Raw genomic sequence first — 26,693 nt, forward strand, 5'->3', positions numbered from 1 at the left:
AAGGTACTTTATTCTGGACAAAGTATAGTGGTCTTTGCAGGTATTAGAGAAATTAGTAGAGGAAAAAGGTAGCTCATGAAACAGAAGGCAGTGGTAAGCCCATACTTTTAAGAATTTGGGGAAGGAATAGTCAGGAACAGAATCTATTCACCTATCTCTTTGAAACCACCCCCTCCCCCCAATAATGTCAAAACTAAAAAGTTTTTTATTATTAAAACTCTTTATAAGCTACTGTTACTGGCAAGATATTAAATAGTCCCTTCCCCACTGCCCAAATCAATATGCAGGATCTTTCCTTGCAGACATCTTTTTTTAATCTTGTTGAATCAGGTCTTTTGAATGAAGCTGCTGCACGGAGTTCAGACTGGTGAGAGAAGTGATCCACGCTGTATCAGGTCCATATTTATCTATTTGGTTATTTATACACCACCTTTCCATCCCCGAAGAGGCTCCCAAAGGTGGCTTATGTCATTGGAAAATATCACATCTCTAGCAAATGACTACTACAGTGAGCAATGGCAGTGCCAATGCCAATTACCTGTTTGGCAGGAAGCTGTGCTTTGGATTCAGTCCCCCCTCCCATACTTTGAAATAGGTGGCTGGTTTTTGCAAGTCTAAGTACACAAACCATGTGTTTGGTAGGTTTGAACACGCAGCTCTTTATGCACTGCAGCAGGGATGAAGCACAAAGGGTCTATGCACAAGGGCCTCGTTTATTTTTTAATTTTATATAATCCATGAAATACAAATGTACAAGTGCCATATGGAAATATCCTATGAAATGCAATAAACAAAGATTTCATTTGTGCCAAAAAATCCTGTAAAAATAACATGATTGAGCTGAATAAGATTCAGAAGATAAAAACAGAGTTCTCCATTATTGTCACAGTCCTGCCACACATGGACATTTGTGCAACCACATTTACCAAAGCCATGCTTTTAACCATTCATACACCTAGAAAAGAGGGAAAGATACAGGAGAAAAAGAGCGTAATACATTGATGGTCCATCCTCATTGGCAATCTTTCCACTGTGGCCCATACTCACTCCATGTTTTTTGGTCTAGTGCGACTGTTGTCCAGTGCAGCAGTCCCTGTTTAAATGACCTGGAAAAGGTATCTGACCAGCGAGTAGCTGGTTGGCTTTGGGTTCTTTTGACATGGTATGGGATCCAGTGCGTGATTCTGGTGCTCCACAGGTCATCTGTTGGGTGGATGACATGTCTGGCCCATCTGTGCTTTGCAGAAGCCATGTACTTGAGCGGGTTGTGGATGTTGGATTCTTGCCGGAGGCCTTGACTTCTGAGACCATGTTGCCATTGCTTTCAGCGGTTCGTCCCAAGGAGACATCTTTCAAGTGCCCGATGGGTGGTTCGCATGGCAGTGACTATAGTCTTATCGGCCCATGTTTCTGTGGCATAGCAAAAAGCAGGAAGTACTATGGAGTCAATCTGCTCAAACACTCACAAGTAAGAATAGCGCAATATATTTTAAAAAACCCTGATGCTAAAATGTCCCAGTTATTGATGACTATTAAAACTATGAACTAAGAGCACAATCCTATGCACGTATATTCAGAAGTAAGTCCCACTGTGTGCAATGGGACTTCTTCCCAGGAAAGTGGGTTTAGGATTGCAGCCTAAGATTAGCCACTGATGTTCTGCAGGGACAGGCAAGCTACAATGAAGAGTCAAGATTCTCAGGCTGCCAGGAGTGTGGACTGCTACAAGGATTGATCCCATTTGCAAAATGGTAGCTTAGTTTTCAATGAGCAGGAAGTCAAAGTAAAGCAGAGCCTGTTATACAGAGACAATCTTCTTTTCATATTCATCAACCTCTTCCAATTTACATAAAATCCTATACTGAGTGATGCCAGCCATAATGAAGTTGCAGTCCAAAATCGGTTCCTGAGGATTACTGATGCAGTTTATGTAGATAAAGATGATTGCCTAGTGCTGGATATCTTTAAACTGTCTTCAGCTCTTATCTTTCCTAGCTCCTTTACTGGACTGGTTGATTTCTCCTACATTTGCAGGGATCAGAGGCATGAAAGTAATGACTGGCAATATATGCAATTTCCTGTTGATGGGTTCTTTTTCACCCAAGACTCTTTGTGCATTTTTAGTCTCAGAGGGCCTGCCTGGTGATGGTCTCCTTTAGCTGATTCAGTTTGCCTTCCTTCAAAGCATCTCGAACAGAACAAAAGAAACTGAAGTAGTGCTGAAAGTTATGCATCATAAGCAAGACTCCAGCCAGCAACTCATTGGTCATGAGGAGGTGGTGAATGTAGGCACGACTATGATTCTGACAGCAGTAGCATGAGCAGCCATTCACTAAAGGGCCAAAGTCACCTTGGTATCTAAGAAAGGAGAGAACATATTAAGGCTAAAGATATAATGCAACCCTCTAAATCTACACATTAGGCACAAGGAAGCAGCAGGTCATAGCCCTACTATAAATCATCCTAACTGCTAAGAAACAGATGTCCACAGCATTATGACTGGCATGTTTTATTAAAACTAAAGATGGGCTTATAGGCTAAAAGCACTAAACCATTGTTCTAATGCCAGTGAGAGGACTCTGTAGACTGATTCATACATGTTGCTATGAGCACAAGCAGGCACAAGCCACAAGATGTGTCCCCACTTCCAGGGGCCTTAAAATCTAAAAATCAACACAAGGATGACAACTGAGTAGGGGGAGGTAGGGATAAACTAAGGAAAGAACATGTGATTATGAAATTTACATATACTTTGTCTTCGTTACAACTAAATATGGGCATAACAGCGGACTGTGGTTCTAAAGTGAAAGTGGAAACTTAAAATCTTTTCCTTGCGTACAAGAGGTAGCTTATTCTCAGGTGCAAAAAACTATGATTTTCAGCCCAATCCTATGGATGCCTTCCGCTGACAGTGTTAGAGTTGCAACCCTTTGTCTGGTAAAGAGTTGTATGGAACCTTGGATGAGCAGGCACACAAAACAGCATACACCAGCAGAGTTCTTTGAATGCAGTGGTTATATTTCAGAGCAAGGGTTATCACAGGTAGAGTAATCAGTAAACAGTCCTAGTCAGCACGATGAGCAGTCAGTCCATAAACATCAAATCCAAATCAGTTTTCCAAGATACACAGTCAAAGTTCATTCCATGGTCAGTAACAACATGTATATACTCACATCCAGCCTCCCAAGTTACTGGCAGCAGTTCAGTAGTCTCCTACTGCTGCACTGGAAGCTCAACAGACCAAACATTAAGTAGTTGGAGTGGCCAATCAGTATAGGCTAAGCCACACCCAGGGTGAGGCAGTCACAGGTGTTTGCTGATCCTGCTGACTCCAGCAATCTGCACCTGTTCCTGAACCACCTTGTTGGCTGTGTTTCTGCCTTATCCAGAACATAGACCTGACAGACAGAACTAGTCTTCTGTCAGCAAAAGATGTTCTTTATTGGTACATGCAGATGTGTGAAATGTGGTCCCCAGTGCAAATGGCTGATGACTCCACACACGTGCCACTGGAGCACCCAGCTACCATTGGAGGAGGTAAGCTGCAGCGGGGTTGAACATGTGCAGGGAGGGGGAGGATTGGGATGGGGAGAGGGACTATCGGAGAGCATGTTAGAGGAAGGCAATGATACCACCAATATCCTAAGCCGCCTTGCCATGCCCCTTTGGGTCCACATGGACTTGTTTCAGCCAAACAACTGTGCAGATCTAAGCAGAACTTCTGGGGACCATGGTATGCCACAGTAGGTAAGCAGATATTACTTTTCCATCATGTCAGGGTCCCTGGAAAGCCCGCAGCATACAGCGGAGCCAGTGCCGGCATTGCTGCATGCTATTTGCCAGTTGAAGATAGGATTGGCTGTTAATGCTATGTTTGACCTGGGTCTCTGTTTTAAACAGGCAGCAAAACAACTTGAAGTATTATTTAACAGAAGCTAAACTTTCAAAGCAAACTCCCAAATCAACATACCTTTTGTCTTTCAAACAGATTTCAAATGAACTCATGTCTTGAGCTCCCTCACATGTTTCACTTTTTGTTTTTTGGTCCTCTTTTTTTTCTGCAGCTAGTTTACCATTCTCTATTAGAACTGTAATAAAGTAAAGTATTTCATTAATAAGGCAAAATGAAAATAGAAAACTGGGCCCTAACCTGATATCAAGGACTTCAAGGAGATTCTTATTAGTGATATAAACTCTTTCTGACTTTTCAAATGATACACACTGCACAGTGAATGCTTGATTTATTGGACTAATTAGGGAAAAACGTGTCAGTTACGTCAGAAGTCTGTTAAATCCAGACACCCCTTGCCACCATTCGCCTGTTAAACCCCTATCTTAGAAAGTTCCGTTGGTGCTACCACTTTGTTCTGCTCTCCAGCAGGGCACTCAAAAATGGAGAGTGTTCTGGTGGAGAAAGGAGCAGTAGCAACAATAGAGCTCTCTAGTGTAGGTAAGCACAGGAAGGAGGTCAGATGCAGGATTACCTACCTACCAGAACTCCCTCAGTCCTGGCACTGCCAGTCTCCATCCTGCCCTTGAGCAGGGTACTCTAGAAATAATTTCTTCATTCCCAAGCCTGCTGTAGGAACGGAAAATTCTTCAGGAACTCACTGGAACACTCTATTCCTAGAACAGCCTCAGGAATGGAAACATCTCTGTTCCTAGAGTGCCCTGCTTGAGAAGCAGTGGCAATGCTGAGGGAAACCTGGAAAGTAGGTGATCCTGCCTTTCCAACATTTAACTACCTTACAAAGCTTTCTTGCTCTGTAAGGGATGGTTAACCCGTTTTTGCCCAGCCCACAGGCGTACACATTTTGTCCCTATTGCATATATGCAACATTGGGCAGAAATGGCTTAATGAACTTTTATGGATATCAGAAATTGTCTATTCTTTTCAATGTCCACTGAACTCTGTTAACTGGAGGTTTTACTTTACAGTGTGGCCAAGTAAAGTGAGGCGATTCAAGAAGTAATAAGACAGATGGAAGGAAAGTAAACTAATCTTGTTAGCGTCAGATAGCTGTGCTTTTGTTACTTTACTGTCTTCTTTGTTTTCCCAAAATACACTATGAAATTCCTTACTGCCTAAACTGCACTTAGTAGACTGAAACAGCTGCCTAATTGGCAGACTTATTTTTATTATGACAATTTACAAGAAATCTGTATCTAAGCCACACTCCATGTTTGCACTGACAGGATGTCAGACTGCTGAAAGGATTTAAATCAGAAAGTTTAAGCTGTCAGAGAACAGTTATGTTATAGAAGACAGATTTATGTTTCAGCAGGCTGAAATCTTCACAAAATCATGGGGGTGGAGTGGAGAACTCCCTCCATTCTCTGGAAATCTTGCAGCTAGACTGGAGTTTTCTGGGGAAAAAACTTATTTGCTAGTTCCAGCATACATTACTGGAAAGGATGGAGAGAGATTCTGCAGCTTGTCTTATGAAAGAGGACAAAAGAGAAGAGTCCTCCCCCTTTGCACCTTAAAATCTATATCACTTGTCACATTGTAAGGAAGACTTCTGAAAAATGTGATAAAAGATATACTTGTCTGGTTTGAATTACCCAGGCATGAAGAACACTAAGATGAAGCCATTAAGAAAACCATCAGCTGCCTTACTGTTGCCTTAATCTTCGCACTTGCCCTGTATGTGAGTGACAGTCACTCAGCCTTGTTGAAAATCTTTTGATGAAGAGAAAGTTCCTTGTCTGTCTGAAAAACTTCATCTTTGCAATAAAAAAACAAGACTGTTATGAGTGACTTGCATTAATGCATGTAGTTTTTTAGGGAGGAACTCAGTAAGGTGAAGCTGACAAGGAAAAGTATAGTTCAGGAACTGGCTTGGCTACCAACTAAATGGGGGAAAAGAGAAGAATTACCTTAACATAGATAATGTATGTGAAATATTTTGCATACTCAAAAAGTGCTACACAAAAGCTGAGCATTGTTAATTATTATCCAGAAGAAATGCCCAACAAAACAAGAACTGAGAAAAACCATTGTACCCAAAATATAGGATGAAAAGTTAAATGAACCTGACTAAAGCCACAGCAAGTTCACTGTGGTGACATTTTTCTCTTCAGCTATTGCAGCATCTACAAGAGAACTGAATGGGCAAGCACTCACCCTGTCCTTATGGTACGTGTAGAGGTGGGACCTCACCTTTCAGGAAAGAAGAGATAAGCACTAGTTTCCTGGCTAAGGGCCAAATCCTATCCAATTTTCCAATGCCAGTACAGCCACAATGCAACCCTGGGGTAAGGGAACAAAGAAGCCCTTGTGACTGCCCACCCACAACAGGTTGCCGTGCACACCCCATTAGCACAACTGCATCAGCACCGGAAAGTTGGATAGGATTGGGCCCTAAAGCACAGAATTTTCTAAAGCAAGTTTTACACATGTGCAGATCCCATTTGTGACTACAGATCGTGAAGACACACGACTACCTGCTGTTTCAGGATCCAGATGATAATTGTAGCTGAATGACAAGGCACAGCCTCGCTCTGTCACCTGATAAGGGAAACAACTCTCAAAAACATCCACCCCTCTTTCAACGCACTCCAGCACCAAATCAGGCCTGCCAATACCATGGATGAGTCTGTAGGAAATATGAAGATAAAACACAGTTTCAATCTAGTTATTCTCTTTCTCTGTCTTTCTTGAGATATATAACATGACTTGCCAGAAGTACCTTAAAATTTAATATACTTACAATTAAAATATCACAAAATTAAATTGAATATAAAATTACGTGTGTGTGTAATTCTTTTATTACAATTATACAAAATTGTATACACATAATTATAGCCAATCCTAAACACGTGAATGGACTTGGAACTTGACCTCCCTAACATATCTTAATAGTTAAGGCAGTGGATTGTTAGCACGACTACAAGACCCTCTGAGAAATCAGAAATGTTCAGGTTGCCTTCATTTCACTGCCTTATGCTTGACTTCCTTGCTATTTAGCAAATAGGCATAAAAAACAGAGATGGGAGACAATGACACCTCTCAGAGTGGAGGATGCATGAAAGCACACCTACTTCCTATCCTTTGGGGACCTGTCATTAAAAATAAAAAAAAACTGGCATTGGCTTCTTGCATATTTCTTCTTCATGCCCTCCATATCATAGAGTTCATTTCACCCAAAGTAATTGTTTTCAACAGCATTTTCCCCAAAAGCCAGCACTAAAACATCCCCTTGAGACTTGAAAATGCAGCTGGATTCACCCATGCTTCTTATGTTATTATCAGCAATAGTAATGGTAGGCTCCAAATTCAGCTGTCAGTTTTGTCAAAGGTTGGGGAGGTGAAAAAACAGCAGTTCTGCTTTCCCGCAGGAATAATGATTGTGCTGACAATTGTAGAAGCTAATCTAGGTCAACAAATTTAGCAGATGATGAGAAAATACACATTGAAGTAGTAACAAGTTGTCATTTGTCCAAAATAATTTTTCTGATCATAATTAAACTCTGGCCCTAGAAAACTCAGAGAATGAGTTATATTTTAAAGTTTCCAAGATATGAAAATGCTATTCAGTTCACAAAGCAATTACACAAGCAATTAACAACTGCAGCTCCTTAACTGCAATTCTTGTAGCAGCAATCAAGGTTACTCTTTGCTAAAAACAAGCTGCTGTCTGTCAAAATTTGACAGGCACATTTTTCTTCCCTCCATTACTATTGTTGCCACTAGCCATTTCCATTCTAAGCCAAGTGCTACAGGGAGAAGGGAGACGAAGGAGGGAAGGTGGGTTCAGTAGATTTCATGCTTTAAGAATTGGTCACTTGTGTTTAATAAAGTTGCCCAAGTTAAACCCAAGTGCAGTCTAGTGTCTTTGCTAGGGAGCTGAGAGGGTCAATAGGATGTCAGATGCAGGGGAGTGGCAGCACAATGCAAGTATCTTGTGTGCTCCCTGAGGCATCTGGTGGGCTGCTATGAGATACAGGAAACTGGACTAGATGGACCCTGGGCCTGATCCAGGAGGGCTCTTCTTATGTTCTTAAGGGAGGAAGAAGTGCAGCTTGTGAAGAGGAGGCTGACGCAGTTGACCTGCAGGTTTTGGGGTGCTCATGCAATTGATGCCTACTGAAGGGAATGCCTACTGTGTGCAGATTGCAGATAGAAGTGATGCTTGGTAGCCAGATGTGAATACAGAGCACTGACAGAAAAGATGCTTCTAAGGAAAGATGCTAAGGATAGAAGATGCTTCTAAGTAACTCTGGGCCAGGGTGTGGTGACTGAGGGAGGCAGCATTAGAGGGTGAATGCTGGTCGAGGGAGGACTGGAGGATGTGGGTGGCATGATCATTATAGTTAAGCCAGACTGGTCACTGCCCATTTTAAGATAACAGTGGTTATGCACTGCTCCACAGGGTGGGGGGGGGGGGGAAATTAGAGGGAACAGTGCATGGCAGAGTGGTGCTGCTGAAAGGGCAGCAGAAATAATTGGACTCTCCCATATCTTAAAAGTATGCTTGAGATGTGCATGTTTTCTCCTTAGCCATTTACATAAGAACATAAGAAGAGCCCCGCTGGATCAGGCCAAGGGCCCATCTAGTCCAGCTTTCTGTATCTCACAGTGGCCCACCAAATGCCCGAGGGAGCACACAAGACAACAGACACAACCTGTGTCTTGGTGCCCTCCCCTGCATCTGGCAATCAGAGGCAGTTTGCCTCTAAAACCAAGAGCTTACACATACCTACTTACTATGACTTGTAACCCATGATGAACTTTTCCTCCAGAAATTTGTCCAATCCGCTCTTAAAGGCATCCAGGTAAGATGCCATCACTACATCCTGTGGCAAGGAGTTCCACAAACTAATTACACGCTGGGTAAAGAAATATTTTCTTCTGTCTGTCCTAACTCTCCCAACACTCAACTTTCGTGGATATCCCCTGGTTCTGGTGTTATGTGAGATGGAAAAGATAGTTTCTATGTGAGAACTAAGTGCTTGTTTCTGGTCATCGCCTGCTTAATGATGTCAGTTCCTGCTTAATGACGTCACTTTCAGCCCTCAGCAGGCACAATGGATACTAACTTTGGCCTGCTGAATGAAATGAGTTTGACACCCCCCCCCCCCGCTCTAAGCACACTGCGTGAATGAAGAGCTAAGAGGGTAGTTAAATGGGGCAGAAAACCTCACGATCCTCCGCACTGCCTATCTGGAGTTACGGCATCCCTAAGCCAACCTAGCTGCTTGAATGCTCCAGGTAATGGGGGCACTGCAACATGGAATGCTGTACATAAGGTCCTATTAGATCAGTGATTTTCAACCTTTTTCATCTCACAGCACACTGACAAGACACTAAAATGGTCACGGCAACTTTTTTAACAGCTGCCTTGGCACACCATCCCCCATTGGCCCGACTAATAAATAAATAAACCACGGCACAGTGGTTGAAAATGGATATATTAGATACTTGTGACATCAGTGGTAATGAGCGATGTAACTCTATTCACATATGCTTGCATGTGGACAAACATACACCTCTACTATTTTGTGACTTTCACATTTTTGCCACTCCTTTAGAGACTTTGTTTTTCTCCTCTATACCACTAAATTGCAGGGGTATTCATGTAGTCCTTAAAAATAAAAAAATAAAACAAAAAATATACCTGCAAGGCTACCCCTTTCCCTGCAATTCCCTAGACCTTTCCAACTTTTTATTTTCTTTGAAAGATATGCTCTGCCTGCTTTCCAGTACTGCAAACACACTTCTCTTGGGGGAAAGAGGAAGTTTATTCAAAAACTGCCAAGAGAGATTTCTGCATTTTTATTATCTCAATAAGCCCTTCGAGTGATCTTATTCTACAGACTGCAGAGATAACAACATTAGAAGCACTCTGCTGAAAAAGAGGAGTTATTTGAAGTCAAAGCAACACAATTCCCAAATGCAACAAAGTTTGATCTCTAAATTACAAGCAAATGCAAAACAATTCTCTCTTCTTTTACATATTTAGGAAGTTGGACATGAAATTACTGGAAACATAGAAGCTGTTCATTTGCACTGTGAAGAGGTCTGTCCTACCAAACCTCCTACCAGGAGACACTGAACAGGAGCATCATTATTTGGGTGACACTAGATACTTAGAGCACAGTCCACAGTGCTCGTTGTGCATGCGCAGGCCCCCTGAGCTGGCCTAAGAGTGTCACAAACTTCCCACAAAACATATTCATGGCTCCTTTAGAGAAAGTTTTATAAGCTGGATCCACGCCTGGATGGAGTAAATTCATGCCAGCTGAGGCAGGCCAGCGTAGGGGGTGGGAGAGGTGGCAGGAGTGCAGAATGGAGGCAGGAGGGGGCTTTTTTGGCAGGGGAGGATGGGCCAGGAGGAGGATTGTGCCCAAGAGGGGGCGTGGGATTGGCCACAGAAGTGCAGGCTGAATCCTAACCCCCATTCCTGACCTGATCAGCCTTACAGGAGCTGCTTGGATTTGCACTAGCAAAATTGCTAATTGAAAAGAAAAATTGGCAAAGATCCAAGTAGCCCCATAGGACTGGCTGGCACACTGCACAGCGTAAGGGAAAAAATATCCCCTTCCTCTGAGTTGTCCTCCAGCTAGCACCTACCTCATGCTGGATAGAATGCAAGCAATAGCTGTTCCAGTGCAAGTTAGGATTGGCCTTTTAGAAAGGTATGTCAATCTGCAAAGTCCTGAGCCTACCTATACCCAAAATGTCCAGTTTGGAAATATGCTAATTTCTATCAGTACAACCAACAAGTTATCATACAGGCCTGATAGCAAGAATAGGCCTGTATGAATATGTTATCATATGATAACATATGAACAGGTTATCATAAGAATATGTTATCAAGATACTTAGTTTTGAAAATGTGTTGAGACAGTGCTATTTAATCAATTATGTGCACACTACTGCTAACTAGTGTTAATTAGTACTAATATACTAATACTATTTCTTTCACCACACCACACTGGAAAGGATGCCCACACAATCTGTATCCTGTTGTAGATTTAAGTCTTGTTGCCTTCACAGAAATCACTAAAACAAATTCAGTGGCTGTTTTGAGACACAGTTAAGAACTCAATGAGTCAAACTATATATTACAGTAAACGCATCATTGGTCCTGATGTGCTTAATGTTTCTTTACAAAAGAAAAGTCATTTGGGGGAAGGGGCTGATCAAGTTCAGGGCACAGCATGGAGAATTTTAATCCTTCCACATTGGTTCCAATGGCTGTTTGCCTAAAAGGAAATCTGCAGATGCTAATGGGTTTTTCCCTCTTAGATGAATTAGCTGTCAGCGGGGGGGGGGGGGGGGGGGAGAAGGACTCATGGATTGTGATCCCAGTGGAAGCTACGGTGCACTGCCCTATGCCATGGTCCAGATATGGCTCAAGAATCCTGGCAGCTGTTATTTAGCAAACAAATGTTAAGCATGTAGGATGCATTTATTGTGATGTGTAGTTGGCCATAAGCTTTCTCCCTAGAAAACAGGCAGGTTTGTGAAGAGTAAAACTGAGTTTGGGTTCAGTTGTGAAGAGACTATGAAGTTGAAAGGCAGGGAACTAGCCAAGCCTTTTTCTAATGATGCAGAAAGTTTTAGTGTAAGTGATCAACATTTGATTTTCAGCACCAAATAATACTATGTTCCCTGACATGTGAAAGGGCAAGTGTGTTCTGGAAATTTATATAGAAATGGTCCACAAATGGTTCTGATAAAAATTATACTTATCTCTGACCTTGGTTTATCTTCTGGCAGCACTGCTGAAACTGAGGACAAGAGCTCCAACTTTGTCTCCTTGGCCATGGCATCTCCCTGAAAGCCATCCAGCAGGAAGCCAGCCACAGGTCGCTTGGCAGTCTCTTTAGCTGACCTCAGCCTCTCCTCCAACACGTCCCCACCTTCGATAACCCCAATCATCATGCTCTCTTGCAATTCCTGGTTTGGGAGAAAGAGATAAATAGGCTCTTTAGCTCCACTGTACCCTGGCGCAGATGAATGATTTAAAATATCTTCCTTGCGAGGGTTGTTGCACCATATTTGTGACCAGTACAACAACAACAACAACAACCACCACCACATGAATAGGGTGTGATTCTTAGACAAGAGTTTCAATATACACAATGTACGTATATACATAATAGTCAGGCTCACATGAATCAACAAACCATCAGTTGCTGCAAGGAGCTCTGAGCCCGTGAGCCTACATGATACACAATTCTTATTAGTTAATTGATAGCTCCAGATATAAGAGTAGGTATTCTCCATGGCTCCAATTATGGCTGGAGTAGAGTGTATGTATTGCACTGGGATTTTTATTTTCCTATATTTTTACTGTTGTGGTACTTCTTGTAAGCTGCCTCAATTTTGAAAAGGCAGCGATATAAACATTTTAAATACCCAAAAGGAATGCAGTTGGTTCATATCTTATGTGCACTTATGTGAACTTGGTCAAAAAAAAGTAATGAAAATAAGAGAGAAAAAAGTTTAAATAGTGCATGCAGTTCAGTCCACCATTCCATTCCAAGTCTTGGAGCAAGTTTGAAATGGGAGAATGAAGTTGCTGTTCCTTTAGTCTCAAGTGTGTCTCTCGTACTAGCAGTTGGCAACCTTCAGTCTCGAAAGACTATGGTATTGCGCTCTGAATGGTGGTTCTGGAACAGCGTGTAGTGTGGCTGAAAAGGCCAATTTGGGAGTGACAATCCCTTCCACACTGGGAGCAAGTGCAGTCTGTCCCTGGTCAGTTTCCCTGGCTATGGGCCTTCCTTCTTTGCCTCTTTGCCTCAGTCTGTTAGCCAAGTGTCTCTCATACTATGATTTTAGTTTTTAAAGGGGCACTATTTTTTATTTTTATTATTATATAATTTATTATTATCATTTTATATATTATATTTATTTAATAATTATTATTATTTTATTTATTTTTATTATTTATTGTATATTATTATTTAAGAATAATTTATTAAGTAGTTTTGACTGTACATGTTTTTGACTTTACATGCTAATTTCAGAACATTATTTTCATGTACGGTTAGCGGTCACTATACAGGTACAGCCTCTTTATTTGCAATATTTTTAACCACGAATCTGACTCAATGCAGGTCCCTAAGACCTGCGTGGAGCCAGACCTGGCCCCACCTGAGCCCTCCGGAGGTGCTTCTGAGGCCCGTGGAGGCTGCATGCAGCCTCCACGGTCCTCACAATGGCCACCGGAGGTCATAGAGAGGCACTTCTGGTTTTTGGCCGAAAACCAGAAGTGCCTCTCTGGGACCTCCAGAGGCCATACGGAGACCTGTAGAGGCTGCGCACAGCCTCCATGGTACTCATAAGAGCCTCTGGAGGCTTTCAGGGGCCTTTCTGAGGCCCGTGGAGGCTGCACGCGGCCTGCGCAGGCCTTGGAAAGGCCTCCGGAGATCCTAGGGAGGCACTTCCGCTTTTTGGACAAAAACCAGAAGTGCCTCTCTAGGACCTCTGGAGGCCTTTCCAAGGCCTGTGGAGGCTACGCGCAACCTCCACAGGCCTCAGAAGCGTCTCTGGAGGCAACTGGAGCACAGCTCTAGTCACCTCTGGTGAACTGGCCTCTGACGCTTTCAGAGGCCTTTCCGAGGCCCATGGAGGTGTGGAGCCTCCACAGGCCTCAGAACAGCTCCAGACACGACCAGAGGAAGGCTCCAGTTGTGTTTGGAGCTGGGTGGAGCCCAAATTTCACATGACTTGGTTCCACACGAAATTTAGTATTCGCGTGGGTTCCAGAAATGGAACCCTCGCGAATAACGAGGCTCCACCTGTACACAGTTTCTGACACAGAAATTAGGGCCCAAACCTGTCCAACTTTCCAGCACCAGTGCAGCCACACTATAGCCACAAGGTAAGGGAACAAATGATCCCATACCTTGAAGAAGACTCTGACTCTCCCCCCACTGCAGGATGCAGCACATGCCCCATGGGTACAGCTGCACCAGTCCTGGAAAATTAGGCCCTGCGTTTCCATGTGAGAATGTACAATGTGGCACCAATTAGCATAAATGATGTACTTATTTTTGGTGGAAATAGTAAGTTTCTCTTAACAAACTGGCTTTTGGTTGCAATGCAGAGCACCAGAATATTGAGACTTAAAATAATCTGTACTGTGGAGTATAAAACTGCACTAATATAACAGAAGGAGATTAAGTCTTACTTTTAGTCCTAACAAATGCAAGTAAAGAGTGAAGAATGTGGGAGAGGATGCAAGGGCACCATAAACAGGTTTATTTATTTATTTCGCGTATGGCATATAATACATGGACTTATATAACAATTGAACTAGATCAAATATTAATGTCCAGTTTATCGCCATTCAAGGACAGAGTTGCCTTCATTGAAAAAGTTGAACCATGGACCAGTATACGACCTCAGTTTGCAGCCAGACACAATGTGGTATATAGCTTGGCAGGAAAACCTGCAATCACACTTTGGGGTATATACTAGCTCCCATTTAAACATTGAGTCCTGGCAAACACCATGTAAGGTAAGGATCCTGTTCAAAGTTTTCCAGTGCTGGCGAGGTAAGTCTAAACCTGGCACCTTAAGTGTAGGATTATCTATATATCTACCTGTTTCTGGGCGTTGGACTGCCCATTTAACTTTCCATTGGGCATTGATGTGGAAATTATTGTGCAGATGTCGTGCGAGTGCCAGAGAAGGCTTTCTGAATTTAAGCCTACCAATTGATAGATGAGGAAGATTGGCATGCACTGGTAAAAGTGGGTTGTTAGTGATTTTTCTATATTCTTTCACTAAAGCCTCTTGTCTCTGCAGGGCTGGTGGTGCTATGTGGCTCAAAGCAGGGAGCCAACAGACAGGAGTGGGTCTTATACAGCCGCTTATGATCCTCATGGTTTCATTTAATCTGGCATCAATCTTGTTAGTATGACAGCTGTTAAGCCACACTGGAGTGCAGTATTCTGCTATGGAGTAGATCAATCCTAATGCTGATGTTCTGGGAGTAGTGGCTAAAGCTCCTCATCTTGTTCCTGTTAATTTCTGGAGTATGCTGTCCCTGGTATTGATTTTTTCAGCCGTGTTCTTGAGGTGTGACTTATAAGAGAGAGTCCGGTCCAAAGTTACTCCAAGATATTTTGGATGGGGAGTGTAAGGAAGTAGGTTATTTAGATAGACCTTCAGTGCTACATTAGCTAATTTATTGTTAAGGTGGAAGCATGTAGTCACTGTTTTGCTGATACTGATACATAAACAGGTATGTCTATTCTATTCTTTAGATAAATACAGGACTTCAAACTTGCCAAGCTGTCATGCCAATCTGTTGTGCACTCCCAGCATTCTGTTACCCATATTCTGAGAGCCTTGCAAAGCTCAGCAAAATACAGAGAAAAAGCAATTGCTGTGATAATGCATCAAATAATTTAGCCCTTACTGGAATTTTCTCTTGCATTTGTAAGCACTCGTCCAAAAAGGATAGTGATCGGTCCACAGACTTCTTGGCCCTCTTCTTGGAGACTTCTTCAGCAATAGTGTCTCCATCTGCGAGACACTGGAACCAATCTGGCTGGAGAGCCCGCTGAATGGCCATGAACTTTGAAGGTGTTATTTCTACTCGCCCTCCACAACCCCAGATGGAAACTGTCTGTTAGAGACAAGGAAACACAATAAGTTTAAATAGATATATTTGGAAATACTCAATGGATGATAAAAACCCTGCTAATGGAACAACACAGTCTCATTCACTTACAACATCCCAAGCTTGAAAATCCAGAGCAGAACTACAAAGAACACAAGTTGCCAGTGAAAACAGCAGCTCTGAGTAGAATTCTGATCACATCCTATAGGTGTCTCCTCTAGCACAGCTTATTCCATTTCCTGACCTCATTGTGATGCAAACTGGCCACCCATGCCAGCTGCAGCCAATGATATGGAGCAGGGCCAGGGAAACAGGTACCGTAGTGCAATCAAGTTTGTATGAACCGTTGAACTGGAATGCCAGAAAGGGACGACAGAAAATGTGGCATTTAGCTGCTGGATTTAGTGGCAAATCCAAATCCTCTGTAACATGTAATTCTGCCCTTAGCAGTCTCTTGCTAAGTCTAGCCACAAGCTGTACAATCAATTCACATATGAAGATGCAGCGCACAATAATTGCATAACCTTTTGACTTGCATGTGAAAGACAGCCATGACCATTGAGAAACCATGGACAGGGATGTTGTATTAGCTTACATAATCTCCAACACAATCTTTAGGAGTGAGAGAGCTCATAAATTCAGCTGAGAATCCTAAAGTAATGTCTGCACATCTGTTATTGAGCCTCTGAGATCTGCTCTGAACTGACCATAAAGAAGACTAAAGAAAACCAACATAAAGCTGCCATAAGAACCAAGATAGGAAGGACAAATCTTAACCTGCCCTAAGACAGCCAGAAGTCTATGGAAGAGCTGGGAACTCATTTTTTATTTGTCCTTCAAATTTGTAAGTACAGAAATAATAGTGATAGACTGAAGTTTTCTCTGCAATAGAGTGATTTCAGGGATTCTGTCTTTTGGGATGGTGAATTACACATTTAGATACTTTTCCCAAGACTTATACCAATAGTTAAATTGAAAATTACATCTAAATTATCTGCATTTATATTATTTATTATCAGAGTAGTTGTGCGTTAACATGAGCAATGATCCTTACTCTATCTGGTGTAAGATCCCATCTCTAACATAAGCATAGGAATTGTGGCATTGTGATATTGTGATTACAACATTATAGGAGGAAACACTGTGAAGGTTGCACCAATAATGATAACTACAGGGAACACATGCAGTATGGGTGAGATTTATCAATCTGATTTAATCTTCCATGACCACGTTTGCCTCCTTCTTCTCTCTGCATTTTATTATTACAAAAACAACAGTGCAATCTGTGCACGATTACTCAGGAGTAAGTCCCAATGTGTCCAAAGAAATTTACTTTCTAGTAAGCACATTTAGAATTGCAGCCGAAAATGCTAAATTACAGTTATTGTTCTGTGACAACGTCTGTGTTAATACGAACTATTATTCAAGCACCAATTCTCACTAGTTTCACAAATATGTCTAAAAAAATGAGTTATTAAGGTTGTCATGGCTGAGGGACATACTACACTCAGGACCATCTGCAGATAATTAAATGCAGTGAACACAGACAGTTGCACTGAACAGGACTGTACTGCTTTTGCTGATTCTTAATTTTCAAATTGATACAGACATTCATTTAATGTAGGCTTTGATACATCTGTTAAAAGGATGAACCAGCCTCTGTTCTCTTGGGCAATTACTCCAGCAGCTACAGTATCACACTTACTAATTTTCCACAGACCCTGTTCCAGCCAAAAATAAGTTTCCTTTCTGTATAAGTGTCATCTTTATCAAATCAGAATATTACAGACATGCAGATAATGCTATATACAACTATGGTTTGTGTCGTACATAAACTTTAAATGCTATGACACAATGAGGGGGAAAAATTAGACATTGAACTTTCTGAGTTACCACCCTCTGCTTCGGTTGTTTACTCTTTTCGTCCCAAACTCTTGCTCCCATCACTATACCCCTACAGTCACGGGGGGGGGGGGGAGTATAGTTGGTAGTGGAAGAGTTTTACTGCACTTGTCTATATTTAACAGCTGAGATGTCAGAACATTTTCATCATGCCAACTCTACCTTGTTGTTGTTGTAGCCGGGTGGGGAGGAGACAACTGGGTCATAGAGGGAACAGTACAGAACTGAGTCTGGCATACCTGAGTACACAATAAAAATACAGAAATCATACACATATGATAAAGGCTGCACCAGTAACTTTCTGTACACAAATTATCCTTTCTGAGTAAATGTTAAGAGCTAATTCATTTCCCCAGCTACTATAAAATTCTGCTGATCAGTTCTGTACTCCTTTTGGAAGACAGAAACAAAAGCCAAGAAGGCTAGCTTTCAAAGTCTAAACCCATGTCCTATGGGTTTCGGTTTGATTAACGCTACTACTGCTAACACAGCAATGACAAAATGACAGCTGAGTCTCTCGTCTCCTGCACAAATTCTCTTGGGGCACCTGATGTGTGACAGTTTAGCCTTACTGATGAAACTACCTCAGACCAAAATTTCTAAAGATAACAAGTGTCAAAAGACTGAGAGCTTCAGCAAGAAGGGATTGAATGTTAGAGCTGCATCTCTAACGGTAGCTTGGTTTCAACAGATCTAATGCTTTTAAACTCTTCCTTTCTAAAGTTATGAGCAGTGTTCACTGTAAGTTTTTAAGACATAGATTTCCTGGCAGGGCTTCTCATAGGAGCCTAGTTAACTTCCCCAATTTAACTGTTAAGTCAGTAAGGCTTTTGTATATAAATAACCTAGTTCTGGCTGTTAGTCTAAATCAGCAGTTTTCAACCAGTGTGCCACAGTATACTGGTGTGCTGTGAGGGGTCTGCAGGTGTGCCATGTGAGTTCAGAGCACAGTGGCTGAAAATAGCTTAAAAACTCTTCCAGGTTCTGCAGCTCTGTTTCTAGGGCAACTGTCTATAAAAACAAATTGTCTGTTCTTCTTCCTCCACTGGTAGGCTGCCTCCCAAGCAACTTTCCATCAAGTTAAAGATGCGCTGAAAACAGGATGGAGAGAAGCAGAAAGGCTGCACGCATCTACTTGGTATTTTTGAATCACTTCAAAAATCATTAAAAATTTTTAGATTTTGTTAAAAACAGAGCACAATCTTTATCCTTGTAGCTGACTGACTATAGCAGAAACAGAGTACAGCGGTGCCTCGCAAGACGAATGCCTCGCACACCGAAAAACTCGCAAGACGAAAGCGTTTTTGCGATTTTTCTGGTGACTCGCAAGACGAATTTTTCTATGGCCGTACTTCGCAAGAAATAATAATAATAACAATAATAACAGGTATTTATATACCGCCTTTCTTGGTCTTTATTCAAGACTTTATTCAAGGCAGTTTACATAGACAGGCTTTTATTTAAATCTCTTATTGAATAGGGATTTTTACAATTTGAAAGAAGGTTCTTTCTTTCAAGAACCACTACATTCAGGTGTTTCATTCCGATCTGGCTTCACATTCTGGCCTCCATCCTCCCACGCTCAGAGCAGATGGAATAGCTCGGCTTCAGCTTGTCAGCTGCTTCAAGGTCACACGGTGCCGGTGCCGCAAGATGAATTTTTCTATGGTTGTGCTTCGCAAGATGAATTTTTAAAATTAAAAAGTTGAAGTTTTGTGCTTGAAATTTTTGAAATCCTCTGTACAGTATGTATGCCCTTAAAGAGCACTTAATAAACACCTTGTAAACCAAATTTGTCTTTGTTCTGACTTTTTTTGCCCATAGGAACACATTAATTAAATTTCAATGCATTCCTATGGGAAACCGTGCTTCGCAAGACGAAATTTTTGCAATACGAAACGACTTGCGGAACGAATTAATTTCGTCTTGCGAGGCACCACTACTCAAAAGTTTCCAGATGAATCGTATTCAATTATGTATCCCAATACTACCAAATTCATCCATTGATTTCAAGTTGTGTCATGATTCTGAAGGAGGCTGGGGTGCACAGGGACTACTTTAAAGCTTTCCCCACTTGGCAGCTTGACTATATCTGGTGGCCACCATATGCAGAATTAATCAGATTCTGCATGAACTGCTGAGAACTGGGTTTACTCTGCAATGATGCACAATGTTGTCTGGTCTTGTATGTAATGGCCTCTTTACGCAAATATATTGCCAGGAGCTGGGATCCTCCATGCAATGAAATATAATCACTGTAGGGCTCCTTGCACAGACTCTTAATTCCAAGTGTTTAGAACAGCCATTTTCAACCACTGTGCCGTGGCACACTGTTGTAAAGCGAATGGTCCCCAGGTGTGCTGTGGGAATTTGGGAGAGGGGCATTTATTAATAGGGCCATGGTGGGATGTGAGCCTCCCATCGACAGCAAAGTGTGCCTTGTCAATTGTGAAAAAACTGATGGTGTGCCTTGACCATTTTAGTGCCTTGCCAGTGTGCCATGAGATGCGAAAGGTTGAAAATCACTGGTTTAGAGTCACAGTATCCTAGTAGTGCAATTACCAGTGGTTTACATGATCATTATTTTCTAATATAATACATTATGTCCTATTCCAAATATACCCTTTCAAATACCATACTAAACACTACCAGGTTAAACATCCCAGCCTCCTACCCCATAACACTGGCATGTAATTTTACCTATGAACTTTCCAAGTCCTTCTTTATAGTCTTCCAAAACCTCCTGAAGGTCTACCCTACATCCAAAACAGAAAACACAACAAAACAATAGTAAGTGAATTTCAGCAAAAGGTGGACTGGATGAACTAAACATACAATATGACAGATCAGTGACAGATCAGGAGAAATATCTTGGGGTGGTGGTGGACAGAGTGTCTGTGTCGACCCAATGTGCGGCAGCAGTAAAGAAGGCCAATTCTATGCTTGGGATCATTACGAAAGGTATTGAGAACAAAACAGCTAATATTATAATGCCGTTGTACAAATCAATTGTAAGGCCACACCTGGAGTATTGTGTCCAGTTCTGGTCACCACATCTAAAAAAGGACATAGTGGAAATGGAAAAGGTGCAAAAGAGAGCAACTAAGATGATCACTGGGCTGGGGTACCTTCCTTTTCAGGAAAGGCTACGGCGTTTGGGCCTCTTCAGCCTAGAAAAAAGACACCTGAAGGGGGAAATGATTGAGACGTACAAAATTATGCATGGGAAGGATAAAGTGGATAGAGAGATGCTCTTTACACTCTCGCATAACACCAGAACCAGGGGACATCCACTAAAATTGAATGTTGGGAGGGTTAGGACAGACGAAAGAAAATATTTCTTTACTCAGCGTGTGGTCAGTCTGTGGAGTCTGTGGAACTCCTTGCCGCAGGATGTGGTGACGGCATCTGGCCTGGACGCCTTTAAAATGGGATTGGACAAGTTTCTGGAGGAAAAATCCATTACGGGTTACAACCCGTGATGTGTATGTGCAACCTCCTGATTTTAGAAATGGGCTATGTCAGAACGCCAGATGCAAGGGAAGGCACCAGGATGCAGGTCTCTTGTTATCTGGTGTGCCCCCTGGGGCATTTGGTGGGCCGTTGTGAGATACAGGAAGCTGGACTAGATGGGCCTATGGCCTGATCCAGTGGGGCTGTTCTTATGTTTCTTATGTTTTTTAATACCAAACATTCTAACAGGTGCCAAAAAGCTGTTTTAGCTGAGAGTGAATTCCACCACTCACTACTTAGTGGTTGCTTACCAACTGAGCCTATTGCGGCTCTCAACTGATAGAAAGGGAACTGTTTGTCATATCCCATCCACACAGTAAATCAAACATGAGTCAAAATGAGCTCTATGCTTCTGTAAGGAACTGACAGCATGCTACTAATTGGCTCTTAGAGGGCTATGGCTTGTAAGTGGTTACAGTTGACATATAATCAGTTTGACCATTACAAGCCAAGAAGTCATGATATTTCACTCAGAGACATAAAGCCAACATCTCAGAATCTGATTCTGTTACATCTGTAAAAATGAAAAATAACCAAATGTTATGCAAATGTTTCAAATATTTCACATCAACAGGAGATAGATCTAGTGATTAACAGTCTGCATTGGAAGCTGTGTGGCATGGTGGTGGTGTGAGGAAGGCCTTGCGGTTCAGGTTCAGGTTGGAAGCTGCCCCTGCGGCCACCTATGGAGTCACACCCCAGCAGACCTTGCACCACCCAAACCAATGGAAGGTACATGGAAGAAGCCAAGGAATGACTGGTTGACATGGAATGAAATTGGTAATATTTAGCGATATACCCCCTAAAAACTTTATTTCATTTTATTGACTAAAATTGAATTTCAATTTATTTTGCAAATATCAAAAACAAAACCCAGCAGCCAAGATCTATTTGTAATGCATGCTGCTTCCAGGACGGGAAATGAATCAACGAAACTAATGATAGTTAGATACACCAGAAAAAGAGCTTTCTTTCAGAGACAAGATCTGTTGTTATGATAGCAAGGACTTTCACTTGGAAAGCTGCTCAGAAGTGCCTAACTATTCATAGTTCCTTCTGCTTGCTACTTGAAAGAGCACATGTAGTAATAATGCACTTACATTGCTGGAAGTGAAACCTGTGCAACAACAGGAATGCCTTTGACCATCTGTAGTGTGTCATGGGTAAGATGCGGTGCCGATCCCATTTTTGTATAAAGCAGGCAACCCGGGATCTCCATGGACTGAACTCCTTTCCTGCCAAGATTTGTTAGTGTGCCTAGGCGACAGCCACCAAGTACTTTGGAGAGGCTCAACTTCATCTTGATTAACACACCTGAAAGAAAGTGGCCAGAAATTAATTCACATGGTCAGCACTGATGACACAGTTGGCATATGGTGAGGCATGGGCTCCAGGATCACCAATGCAAGAGCTCAAGCAAGACAAATCCAGTCTTTATATACTGCACCACTTTTCAACACAGTAATTCACAAAACACTTTACACAGAAATAAATCAATAAATACTTCCCTGTCCTTAAAGAGCTTACACTCTTAAAAAGAATACAAAAGAGACATCAGCAACAGCCACTGGAAAAAAAGCTATGCTGAGGTGAAGAGGGACAGTTGCTCTCCCCTTGCTAAACCTAAGAGGTGAAAGGTGTCCTTTGCAACTATTGTATTGGCAACCTTCAGTCTCGAAAGACTATGGTATCGCGCTCTGAAAGGTGGTTCTGGCACAGCGTCTAGTGTGGCTGAAAAGGCCAATCTGGGAGTGACAATCCCTTCCACACCGGGAGCAAGTGCAGTCTGTCCCTGGTCTGTTTCCCTGGCTATGGGCCTTCCTTCTTTGCCTCTTAGCCTCAGACTGCTGGCAAAGTGTCTCTTCAAACTGGGAAAGGCCATGCTGCACAGCCTGCCTCCAAGCAGGCTGCTCAGAGGCCAGGGTTTCCCACTTGTTGAGGTCCATCCCTAAGGCCTGCAGATCCCTCTTGCAGATGTCCTTGTATCGCAGCTGTGGTCTACCTGTAGGGCGCTTTCCTTGCAGGAGTTCTCCATAGAGGAGATCCTTTGGGATCCGGCCATCATCCATTCTCACGACATGACCGAGCCAACGCAGGCGTCTCTGTTTCAGCAGTGCATACATGCTAGGGATTCCAGCACGTTCCAGGACTGTGTTGTTAGGAACTTTGTCCTGCCAGGTGATGCCGAGAATGCGCCGGAGGCAGCACATGTGGAAAGCGTTCAGTTTCCTCTCCTGTTGTGAGTGGAGAGTCCATGACTCGCTGCAGTACAGAAGTGTACTCAGGACGCAAGCTCTGTAGACCTGGATCTTGGTATGTTCCGTCAGGTTCTTGTTGGACCAGACTCTCTTTGTGAGTCTGGAAAACGTGGTAGCTGCTTTACCGATGCGTTTGTTTAGCTCAGTATCGAGAGAAAGAGTGTCGGAGATCATTGAGCCAAAGTACACAAAGTCATGGACAACCTCCAGTTCATGCGCAGAGATTGTAATGCAGGGAGGTGAGTCCACATCTTGAACCATGACCTGTGTTTTCTTCAGGCTGATTGTCAGTCCAAAATCTTGGCAGGCCTTGCTAAAACGATCCATGAGCTGCTGGAGATCTTTGGCAGAGTGGGTAGTGACAGCTGCATCGTCGGCAAAGAGGAAGTCACGCAGACATTTCAGCTGGACTTTGGACTTTGCTCTCAGTCTGGGGAGGTTGAAGAGGTTGCAACTAACATACAGGAAAGTACAGAATCACCACACAACTCTACATTTTCTTCCACAAATTCTGTACTGATGCAGCTCATGCATTAGCCAATGGGTTTTCTGCTGAGCTATGAGAGTCTCAAATTGTGCAGGCATCTCCTTCACCTCACCAATCAATCAGACTTTCTTTTCCTGTTTTGTTGTTTTATGTTCCCCTCCAAAGTGACCATGACTACTTCCTTCTCTTACTCTTATTCCGCAGTACGTATAGGAGTATGCTTTGTGTATGTATGCTTTGAGTATGTATGTATAGGACTACGCGAAGTGGTACAGCGGAGGACAAACCTCGAGAAACACTGCCTAGGATCCTCTTACAGCTGTATATGCACTAAGAAATTAGAGAAAAGATTAACAGCATGCAAGCTTAGTCAGAAGCAAGCCCCTGAGTTCAAAGAAATTTGTTCAAAAATAAGCACACATACAATTGCAGTATAAACTGGCAATCCCATGATCACTTACTTGAGAGTAGTCTACATTAAATTCACTTGGATTTATGTCTAGGTAAACTTACATAGGATCATATTGTGTCAGCATAGATGTTACGGAGTAAGGTCCAATCCTATCCACTTTTCCAGCTCCATGCAGCCGTGCCAATGGGGTGTGCACTGCATCCTGTGGTGGGAAACAGTACCAAAGGCCTCCTCAAGGTAAGGGAATGTTTGTTCTGTTATCTTGGGGCTGCATTGCTGCTGCACTGGTGCTGGTAAGTTGGATAGGATTAGGCCCTTATTCAGATGCAGTAACTGCTCACACAAGTAGACACATGGGCTACTTGCATGACCAGCTCAGTCTAAAATGGTAAGAGGGAGTAGTTGTTATTTATCTGGCTAATCAAATAATGATGCCTTTTTTCCTGTTTATGGAAGCTGCTACCATCTTCCATGGGTCCCCAGAACATATGTTAATTTATACCCCAAAAAATTCATTTCATAATGCAACTTTAGCACCATCACGGAGGTGATAAAATACTGGCCCACAGGTTACAATGCTTGGGGCTTTTTAGCTTGGAAAAAAAGGTGATCAAAGGAAAACACGACTATAAATTATTATAAAATTATGAATCATGTGGAAAAGATACAGAGATACAGAGAAGATTTATTGCTCTAATATGAGAGTCAGGGCTCAGCCAATGAAACTGACTGGCAAGAGACAAAAGGAGATTCAATACTTCTTCACATAGCACATAATTAGTCTTTTGAATCTGTTGTCCCAAGATATGGTGATACAGGTCCAGCCTATTTATACATGGATTTTTTATACACAGATTTGACTCAACATGAATGGCCCCTGCAAATGAGAAGGAATGTGCTGATTCCTGGAGGAGAAAAATGCATCCCTTTAAAATCAGTTTAAAAAACTGAACAGTCCTTTAACAATAGCCTCCTTAGAGAGGGGGGCGGGGCAGCTGGCTGACAATCCATCAATCCTTCTCTCTCCAGGGGACCCCTCCCTTCCCCCTGAACACGTGAAAGAAAAGTGATCACTTTGCATTGGTGAAGGGAGGGGCTGAGTGAAGTTCCTTTCTAAGCTCTTGGAGGAGGACTGATTGATGGACTGTCTTTTTAATGACTCTTATCTTACATCACAAAGGTCAGCAAGGCTGTTTTTAAATCACAGGAGCAAAGAAACTTTGTTTTTTAAATTGGCTATAATGCATTTTTGCCATCCACGTGAGTGCTTGGAATGGAACCCATGTCAATAATTAGTCTCAACCTGTAGTTTGGATGGATTTAAAAGGAGTTTGAACAAATTAATGGAGAACAAGTTATCAATCACTACTCTAATCACTACACTCTCCAGTGTTTCTCAAACTGTGTGTTGGGACCCACCAGGGTCATTTCAATATTTTATTTTTAATATATTAGACTTAATGCTCCCATGGTATGTGACTGCATTTGGGGAAATGTTACAGCCCTGTACTTTTAACAAGCTGCTATGTATATTCTTTTAACAATGAAATTCAATGGAACTTACTCCTGGGTAAGTGTGGGTAGGATTGCAGCCTAAGATTGTTAAAAATTTTCCTGCTTGATGATGTCACTGCAGAACCTGACAGATTCTCATTCTAAAAAATGGTGCTAAATGTGTAAGAACCACTTGCTATGTGCTTCAGGTTCAGTAGCTGTGTGCCTCTGAATACCAGTTGCAAGGGAGTGCTTTCATAAGAGCCCTGCTGGATCAGGCCACAGGCCCATCTAGTCCAGCTTCCTGTATCTCCCAGTGGCCCACCAGGTGCCTCAAGGCAGCACCCAAGACAACAAGAGACTCACATCCTGGTGCCTTCTGTTGCATCAGGCATTCTGAGGTAGCTTCCTTCCAAAACCAGGAGGCTGCACATACCCATCAGGGCTTATAACCCTGATGGGGTTACACAGACCAATCCAGCAGGAAGGAGTTCCACAGACTTGTAAACTGTGATGAACTGTGCCTCCAGGACTGTGTCCAGTCCCCTTTTAAAGGCATCCAGGACAGATGCCATCCCCACATCCTGTGGCAAAGAGTTCCACAGACCAAACCAGTGGCAAGAAGTTCCACAGACTTGTAACCCGTGATGGCCTCCTCCACCAGGACTCTGTCCAGCCCCCTCTCAAAGGCATCCAAGACAGACGCCTTCCCCACCTCCTGTGGCAAGGAGTTCCACAGACTTGTAACCTGTGATGAACTTTGCCTCCAGGACCCTGTCCAGCCCCCTTTTAAAGGCACCCAGGCCAGACGCCTCCCCGCGTCCTGTGGCAGGGAGTCCCACAGCTCAACGACACGCCGGGTAAGGAAGCTCTTGTCTCCTTCGCGGTACAGCGCCCACACCCACCCGCTTCCTCGCGTGTGGCACAGCAGAGACGGGCTGGTTTGCGACGCGCAGGACCCGGCGGCCACGGGGACCTCGGGAGGGGCGAGTGAGTTCAGCGCCACCTCGCCCAGCGCGTGAGCCCCACCAACGTCTGCG

The 26,693-nt window shown here is 42.8% G+C and overlaps 1 protein-coding gene across 2 annotated transcripts; it reads right to left on the reverse strand.

The window, feature by feature from the left end:
• Positions 1–709: 709 nt before the first annotated feature.
• On the reverse strand, positions 710–26,681 carry QTRT2 (queuine tRNA-ribosyltransferase accessory subunit 2). 2 transcript variants are annotated; one of them, XM_066622331.1, is made up of 9 exons: positions 26,559–26,681; positions 22,103–22,316; positions 20,190–20,245; positions 17,652–17,728; positions 15,384–15,593; positions 11,709–11,908; positions 6,448–6,599; positions 3,971–4,088; positions 710–2,358 (listed from the first exon to the last, which is right to left on the reverse strand). In XM_066622331.1, the coding sequence occupies exons 2-9, from the start codon at positions 22,300–22,302 to the stop codon at positions 2,127–2,129; spliced, it is 1,245 nt and encodes a 414-aa protein (XP_066478428.1). In that variant the 5' UTR covers positions 22,303–22,316; positions 26,559–26,681; the 3' UTR covers positions 710–2,126. The 2 variants fall into 2 exon arrangements, with proteins under 2 accessions (XP_066478428.1, XP_066478427.1); XM_066622330.1 differs by having other exon boundaries at positions 6,445–6,599.
• Positions 26,682–26,693: the final 12 nt, after the last annotated feature.

Source organism: Tiliqua scincoides, chromosome 3, assembly GCF_035046505.1.
Source record: "Tiliqua scincoides isolate rTilSci1 chromosome 3, rTilSci1.hap2, whole genome shotgun sequence".
NCBI classification, from domain to species: domain Eukaryota; kingdom Metazoa; phylum Chordata; class Lepidosauria; order Squamata; family Scincidae; genus Tiliqua; species Tiliqua scincoides.